We start from the raw sequence: 8,714 nt of genomic DNA on the forward strand, positions 1-8,714 counted from the left end.
AAAGGTTGAGCTAATAGGTAACTTGGATATCATGAAAAATGTTAATGTATGTACACATTTCAGTGTTACAAGAAAAACTAAGTTCATTTTAAATTGCTCATTTTTGTACTTTTCTCCTTTGCTAGAGTAGAGGTAATTATGAGTCTTTTTACTCTCATTTCCATGCTGTTTAAAGAGATTCTAAAGCCCATAAATCATAATTAAGCTGGTATTCTTACATTGCTGAGTAATAATCCATTGATTCTTGCGCTTGTTTATCCTGCTCACCCCACTTCATCCCCAACAAAAGGAAAATAATAGGGGCACTAAGTGACTTCCTGCATTGCAGGATGTCTTTTTTTCTCTGAAGATGAGACTCATGCCTAAAACAAATAGAATCTGACTTAGCACTGGCAGGAATCAAATTTTGGAATACATTTCCAAAGAAAACTAACTTTTAACTACAAATTCTAACTAACCTATTTTTGAGGGGTGGTTATTCCCACTTAACTGCCTATATTCATAATAGAACAATACTTTGCTCACACATGGTTAAATGTTAAGTTCCCCAATTTGGGAAGAATAAAATATACTTTGGCAATACAAATAGCGAGCAGACAAGTTTATTTGGAAAAAAGCTCTCATTTGCTTACAGTGCAAATTCTGAGAAAGATGTTAACATTATAATATGTAAGTTTAAGAGTTATTCTATTTATCCAGTAGGCCAAGACCAGTAAGTTAGATCTGTATTTTTGGTTAAACCTAAAAAAGTGTTTAGGCTCCAGCTGTCCATCAATAGAATGGCTTGCCTTTTAAAGCAGGAGTAACTTGTCTTCAATGATATTTTATATGATGAATGATCACATATCATGGGCCCTCAAGGAAGTACCCTGCTTTGGGTCCTCTATGGTCCCTTCCAACTTAAAACTTCTATATTCATTAACATCACATAACTGAATTGTACATTTCACATAAATTATACCTTGCTATGTTGAAATGTCTTTCTNTAAAACTTCTATATTCATTAACATCACATAACTGAATTGTACATTTCACATAAATTATACCTTGCTATGTTGAAATGTCTTTCTTCTCAAATATATATATATATATATATATATATATATATATAGTACTATATATATATATATATATATATATAGTACCCCCTATACCATAATCTGACATAGACAATGAAAGTCTCATTGTCATTTGTGGGGCTTACCAGACTTAGGCACTTCTAATAACACTAGAAAAGGTAGCAGCCCTAAAGTACTTACTCAATGGATCATTCAACTTACATTGTCATTGGTAGCTGAATTTAAGAGGATCTTTTTTTTCTAGAAAACAGCTACATGTAAGTTTATAGAAAAGTCATGGTATAGCAGACAAAAAGAACTTGTAGGAAGCACAGACTTCTCTTAGACATGAACTGCCTAGTTTTAAATCCCTTATATCAAAAGCATCTCAATTGCATCACAAACATTTCCAGTGCTTGCGGAAAAAGAACATTTAAAAAAAATGTATATTATTACAAAAGGTATTGAATTTCTCTCAAATATTTTGGCACTTGTCTTTTATTATTTTTATGATTATCTAATTGTTTAATAAACGTAATTCTTGCCTCTTTGGAACCATCCTAAGTCTGAAAGACTATAACAAGAACAACTAAAAAAGTCCTTGCTCCATCACTGACTTGCTAAATGACCTTGGGCAAATCACTAGGACTGTTTTTAAAGGTTCACTTGCCAGAAGTGAAATAACCACCTGCGAGTAGCTGTGAAACTCTCATACGGTGACGGATTTGATAGTGCCTTGGGAAGTGTGAGCAGTATAGATAAAGTTTTACATAATTTTGCATATTGCATGATGCCCATCCAGGGTTAGATCGATAAATAAGTATTGACCCAAATATGGAAGAAGTAAAAAGAATTATTTTAAATAACAACTTAGTTCATTTTCCCATTTGGTTTATCATTTCCTCTTTCTTTTTGTTTTTTTTTAAATTATATCCTCTTTCCCCAGATAAGACAAAGAACTTCTCTTCTCTGAGGGATTTATTGGTCTCTGTGGAGCCCTACAAGGCCACAAACACTCATGTTCAAATAATGACAACCAATGTTTGTCTTTTCAGTCTTGCAGTATTCACAGAAAAAGTATATCAATGTCCATGTGTCTGTCCAGAACATCCATAAGCCTCATGCTGGCGCTGTGTGTCATGGTGACAGGATAGATGACAAATTCACTGGCAGCACTTTCAACCAACGCGGACAGCCTTCCCTCTGGGGTCTGACAGGATGACTATACCCCAACAAGCAATGCCTAGGAAAAAAACAGTACCTTAAGTGTATGCTGCCTTTTAATTTACCAAATGCTTTTATATATGCCATCTTATTTAAGCCTCACAGCACTCCTAGTAGATATGTTACCATCATATCTTTCTTATAGAAAAGGAAAAAAAAAAAGAAGTGAAGGAAAAAAGAAAAAATCCTGTTATTTCCCCAATCTAGAAAGGAACTTAAAGGGAACTGACATGGACAATCTAGTTACAAAGGTTAAGACATCAGAAAACCTAAAATTCTATTCACTCAATTGGCTTGAAGAACTAAAAGAATCACTCCATTGTACTGGAAGACATCTTGATAATCACTAAGTATTGCTGCTCTGGACAGAAAAGGGGCCACATGTTAAACCTGAAAAACTCAGGACACTGAAAATAAACCAGAGGATGGCGTGAACATAAAATTTTTTTAACTAAGTAGGCCATGGTGGGAAGTCCCATCTTGAGCTTCCTCATTAAGTTCATCTGTGCCTTTTCAGTGGGCCTGTTGTCTCTGTACCTAAAATAATATCTTTAACACTTTTTCCAGACCAGAGCTGAAAACTGCAAAATTCCTCATTATTATGCTTATCTCCTGATTAAGCTATGTGTTGTAAAGAGCGAACTGTTAGCTAGCCTGCACCCACCTGTGTGGGAGGAGTACCTGTCTCTCCAATTTACTTTTATCCAATCCCAAAGATTTCCCCGCTTTGCTTTCTCCCACCCCCTTAATCTATCACCAGTGGATTTCATGTAACCTTCCTCCTTTGATTTTATGTATAAAATAAATTGCAAACTGCCATTTTGTGGAGCATTTGCTCAATTCATTGAGATTTTGCTTCCAGGCAATTGTCGACAGTTTGGCTCAAATAAACTCTTATAAGTTTTCTCTTAGGCAGGATATTTTTCGTCAACAATACAGATAAGGACAGTTGGCCACAATACCCTGTATACCTAGTATGTGGGCTTTGAACCCATGCCTACAGCCTGACTTCAAAGCCCAGGTTCTTAAACTAAAGTTAAATCCCCTTTCTCAGGCTTTTTCTCCAGGAATGGGAGAAAAAACATGGGCTTTGGTGCCAGGTAAACCTAGGATCAAAGGCTAGCTGTGTCACATCCTGAGGGTCTGGCCTTGAACAGGATACTTCTTACGTCTGAGTCTTCGTTTGTTCAGCAGTAAAATGGGACAATTATCTCTAACAGTTATTGACAGGATTTAAAAGGTTGACGCTAATAAGAATTCTCAGGAAATATTGTGATTAAAAAAAACCAAAACGGCGTCCCAACAACTTCCTTTCACCGCCCCCATTATCTTATTTGGGGTTGCTCCCGCCAGGCGACCAGCCCGAGCGCTCCGGTCCCCCACTCACGTGGCTGCGCCCCGCTTCTCCCCCCTCCCCTTCCGAGCCCCCCGGTCCCCAAGGGCCCTGTCCGGACTCTCACTGATGCCGATGACCATCTGCATAATGGTCCCTGGCCCCGGCGGGTATCCCAGCTTCAGGGGCTTCCGTGCTACCCAGTACACGTATCCGCCCGCCCCTATCAGCCCCGACCCGGAAAGCACGCGACAGCTCCAGCAGTTATTAAGTACGGGGGTTTGCTCTGGAGAGGTCGGCGTTCCGGGTGTAGCGAGGGGTGCGGGGTTGGCGGAAGAAGCGGCTTCAGGAGGCGCGGCGACCTTGACTGGATCAAGAGGCTGGGTCAGGAAAGAACCCATATTCAGGGGCTCCGCCACAGCCCTGTAGGAGCGAGCCTTCGGGATCGAACTAACGTAAAAGACGCGGCCGGAAAGCAGAGCGCCAGCGCGCTGAGCCGGAAGCAGCCTGAGGGCCGCTGGGAAATGTAGTTCCTTCTTGCCTTGGACGGGGAAAAGGTGGAGGCCGGCCTGTAGTGGTGGATTTATGTGGTCAGAATCTTGGCCATGCCAGAAGCCAATATTTCCTCCCCGCCCCCAATCCTTTAAAAAACTCCCTAAATGTCTCAACTCTCACTCTCCTTACAGGAGAAGTCTAGGTTCCTAAGTTTCCTGTTTAGCATAAAAGGCAAGTGAGACTTTGGGCATGTCACTTCACCTGTGTGGTTGTGGAGGCCTGTGATACAAGACTTGGCTTTTATATGTGCTTAACTGTATGTTAGACACTTTGCCAAATGATTATCTGTATTATGCCATTTAATCTTCCCAAGCCAACGTGTTTATCAGTTTCTCAATATATGACAAAACTGGTGAAGTGACGTAGCCATTATTGAAACCAGTGTTCGTGAAAACAGTCAAATTTCTTGAACTCTACCTGTACATATTGTGACGGGACTGCACAAATAAAATAAAGGTATTAAAAATGGGTTTGAAATACCTGGATAAATATTTTCAATTTCTCTTCAGCTTTTTTCTTAATGTCATGATCTCAATTTTTTCATACCCATGGTATTGTTTCTGCTTTGAGAGCTCTGGAGAAAATTCAAGTCTAAATCGGACTAATGGATTTGAGTTAATATAGGACCTGTTTTTACAGGTTTACATTCTTATCATCCCTTAAGCATGGACTTTTAATTCTGATTGCTTTTTTGGAATTCAACTTCTAGATCCACTCCCAACTCATTTCACCATTGATTTTCTTTGGGTAGAATTGGGTATATATTCCTTGTGCTGGGTTGTTCTCAGAGGATTACTGGTAAGAAAGAAAGGCATTTAGAGTTCAGGGGTTGTTTCTGTTAGAGGAGATAGGTGAAAATAGGATTAAATCCAGGTTTGAACCTTTCTCCTTTAGAATGGCTTAAAAAATTTACATGATAAAAAATAAATTCACTTTCTAAAAAATGGAATGTGATTTTGAGAGGGCTAAAAAGAAAGAGACAAAGTAAAGATAAGGCTCAATAGAGAATAAAGTAATAGGAGAAAGTAAGTCAGTGAAGATACTGGGTTGGCCTGATGCTTAATTTCAAAACCTTACCCATTTCATTATTCACACACTCATATAACCATGTGTCCTGCAGTAGAAAGACAAAGGTTTGGGAAATTTGGGTTCTCTACCTGGCTCTGTCACTATGAGTCAGCCATATGACATAGAGAACATTTTTAATTCTCTCTGGCCTATAGTTACCTCATGTTTGAGATAAAGAGATTTGGAATAAGTGATACTGAACATTCTTTCCTAACTTGTGTTTTTCTCATTGGCTTCTAGGAACTCTGTGCATTAGTGAGATTAACCTTATGTCTGTAAGTTCACATTTTTTTTTTCTTCCCAATTTGATATTTGCCTTTTGACTTTGCTTGTTATATTTTCTTTCATGTACATTTTTTAACATTTAATTGTATTTATCAATCTTATCTTTTATAGCTTCTGAATTTCATGTAATAATTAGAAAGTTTTTCCACTTTCTATGGTTCCCTGGTATTTTGATTTTTTTTAATACTTCAAAATTAATACATTTGGAATTTATTTCATTATTAGGTGTCAGGAATAGAATCAGATTTTATTTTCCCCTTTTTCTCTCCCCCACCATTTTTCTCAACACTTTATTAAATAACACACCTTTTCCCCATATATTTGCAATGCCACCTTTTCTAAAATGCCATCAGTAGATGTATATCTATCCCTGGAGTTCATATTCTTTTCCATGACTTGTCTGTTTATTCATGTATTACACTGTTTTAACTATAGAAGCTCTGTGTTAATACTTGAACACTGGTTTCCTCCCTATTACTCTTCTGTTCCAGACTTTTCTTGGCTAATTTTACTTGTTTATTTTTCCACATGAACTTTTGACTCGGCTTGATCATTCTGACAAAATGAAGCTGACATTTTTATTAGACTTGTGTGAAAATTGTAGGTTAATTTAGGGAGAATTGACATCTTTATGATCTTGAGTCATCCTATCTGAGGACATGGAATGCTTTTTCTTTTGTTCACATCTTATTTTGTGTTCCTCTTTATCATTTTAAAGTTTTTCATAATGATCTCATACATTTTTCTCTCAGACATTTTACCTTTTGTGTTGTTATTGGAAATAGGAAATTTTTCCTTCTGTTATGTCTGCTAACTGGTTGTGTCTGAATACAAGAAGGCTATTAATTTCCATATATCCTCATATCTAATTATTAGCATCTTCTGGTGAACCTTTGATATGGTTGCTAGTTTTCTTTTTGTGCAATCCTAATTGATATGTGCCCACTTCATAGTAAGAATTTGGAAGCACATTTTTTTCCCCCTGTGCTCTACCACAGTTAAAATACCATTGGAATTACCTGCTCTTTAAAAGTTTTGTTGGAATTTCCCTGTGAGATTTCTAGTCCAGGCACTTCATTATTTTGGTGGGTGGGAGGGAAGTGGGGAAGGAGATTCTCTGACATCTTTCTCTATTTGTATTTTGGAAACCTTTAAATTTTTGCTGGCAATAGTTTTGACAAGTTATACATTTATGGGATATTATCTGCTTCATCCCAGTTGTCAAGTTTATTTGCATTGAATTGAGAAGAGTAGTCTCTTATAATTCCTTTAATTTCTTTATAATATGTGTGGAACCTGTACATTCTACCTTTTATATGAAAAAAGAGTCTTTGCAGATATGATTAAGAATCTTGAAAGGGCCAGCCGAGTGGCTCAGTCGGTTAAGAGCTCGCTCAAGAGTGCGACCTCTGAGCAACAGCAGTTTGATGCCCAGCCCAAGCTGCCGCTGAGCTGCCAACAGGTGGCAGGATGGCTCAGCTAAAAAAAAAAAAAAGAATCTTGAAATGGAGTAATTATGCTGGATTACATGGGCAGACCACAAATGCAATCACAAGTATTCTTATAAGTAACATGCAGAGGGAAATTATACACAGAAGAGAAGACAATGTGACCATGGAAGCAGAGATTGGAGCAATGGGGCCACAAGTCAAGGAATGCTGGCAGCCACCAGAAACTGGGAGGCAAAAAACAAGTTTTCCCTTAGAGCCTCTAGAGGGAGCCCAACCCTGCCAACACCTTGATTTCAGTTCAGTGGTACTGATTTCAGACAACTGTGAGAGAAAACATTTCTGTTGTTTTAAGCTACCAAGTTTGTGGTAATTTGTTACAACAGCCATAGAAAACTAATACATACTAGGTTGACAATTAAGTTTGCGAACTTGTTGCAATGATGTTGCTAATCTCTTTTGATATCAGAGGGATTATTCATTATGAATTTGTATCAACTGGACAAACAGTTAATCAAGTTTACTATTTGGAAGTGCTGAAAAGGCTGCATGAAAAAATTAGATGACCTGAACTTTTCACCAACAATTCATGGCTCTTGCATCATGACAATGCCCCAGCTCACATGGCACTGCCTGTGAGGGAGTTTTTAGCCAGTAAACAAATAACTGTACTGGAACACCCTCCTTACTCACCTGATCTGACCCCCAATGACTTTTTTCTTTACCCAAAGATAAAGGAAATATTGAAAGGAAGACATTTTGATGACATTCAGGATATCAGTGTAATACGATGAGAGCTCCGATGGCCATTCCAGAGAAAGAGTTCCAAAATTGCTTTGAAGGGTGAACTAGGCACTGGTGTCAGTGCATAGCTTCCCAAGGGGAGTCCTTTGAAGGTGACTGTAGTGATATTCAGCAATAAGGTATTTAACACTTTTTATAGGATAAGTTCGTGAATTTAATTGTCAAATCTCATATACTTGATGAAACCTTTGTCCCAGACTGCACTCTGAGGAACCTAGGCTAAGGCAGCAAAGTATAACCACTTGGGATAGCACTTTCTTTCCTAAAAAATTTTGTGTTACTCCACTATTTTCTGACATTGAATGTTGCTGTGGAGAATTCTGAGGCCAGGCCAATTTATTCTCTAATGTAAGTGACTATATCTTTTTGTCTAGATACCTAAATGATTTTCTTTTCCTGTTTTCTTCCTCCTTCCTTCCCTTCCATCCATCCATTGTTGAAGTTCAATAACATCTTTACTAGGATTATATCTTTGTTGACTATTCTAGTTCAGTTTCCCAGGCATAAACAGCATCGTATATATTTATATAAAACACTGTATTTTAAAGACACACACACACGCGTACATATATATATATATATGTATATATATATATATATATATATATATATATATAATCTTTATTTCAAGAATGCTTAACTGAATTATATCTTTTTAAAGCACTGTTATTTTATTTTTTTATAACCAAATACAGCCAATTAGCATTACTTCTACTCATCCATCATTAAAGACAAAAATATAATTCATTGGATATTTTTAAATAACGCACTATACAACAAACAAAAAAAGTTAAATTTACAAAACACTTTGATTAATTATATAAACTGGTAATTAAGAAAAGAGTAAAACTGCTTGTTTCTTTCCTTATAAAATACAAATCTAAAGAGTTCTGTTAGTCTTACTGTTAAGTTTATGTTAAAGTAGCAGAAAGTGTGGTA

At 37.2% G+C, this 8,714-nt stretch overlaps 1 protein-coding gene across 1 annotated transcript; it reads right to left on the reverse strand.

The window, feature by feature from the left end:
* Positions 1 to 1,195: 1,195 nt before the first annotated feature.
* Positions 1,196 to 4,085, reverse strand: DMAC1 (distal membrane arm assembly component 1). Its single transcript, XM_019665780.1, has 2 exons — positions 3,743 to 4,085; positions 1,196 to 2,301 (listed from the first exon to the last, which is right to left on the reverse strand). The coding sequence occupies exons 1-2, from the start codon at positions 4,014 to 4,016 to the stop codon at positions 2,237 to 2,239; spliced, it is 339 nt and encodes a 112-aa protein (XP_019521325.1). The 5' UTR covers positions 4,017 to 4,085; the 3' UTR covers positions 1,196 to 2,236.
* Between the last annotated feature and the right edge of the window lie 4,629 nt (positions 4,086 to 8,714).

The sequence above is a fragment of the Hipposideros armiger genome, unplaced genomic scaffold (genome assembly GCF_001890085.2).
Source record: "Hipposideros armiger isolate ML-2016 unplaced genomic scaffold, ASM189008v1 scaffold_453, whole genome shotgun sequence".
Classification (NCBI taxonomy): Eukaryota; Metazoa; Chordata; class Mammalia; order Chiroptera; family Hipposideridae; genus Hipposideros; species Hipposideros armiger.

Excerpts from the sequence above, each read along its gene's own strand:
- DMAC1 (XM_019665780.1), bottom strand. The coding sequence starts at position 4,016 with ATGGGTTCTTTCCTGACCCAGCCTCTTGATCCAGTCAAGGTCGCCGCG. Across the intron at positions 2,302-3,742 it reads GCAGATGGTCATCGGCATCA|GCATTGCTTGTTGGGGTATA; the intron begins GTGAGAGTCCGG and ends TTTTTTTCCTAG.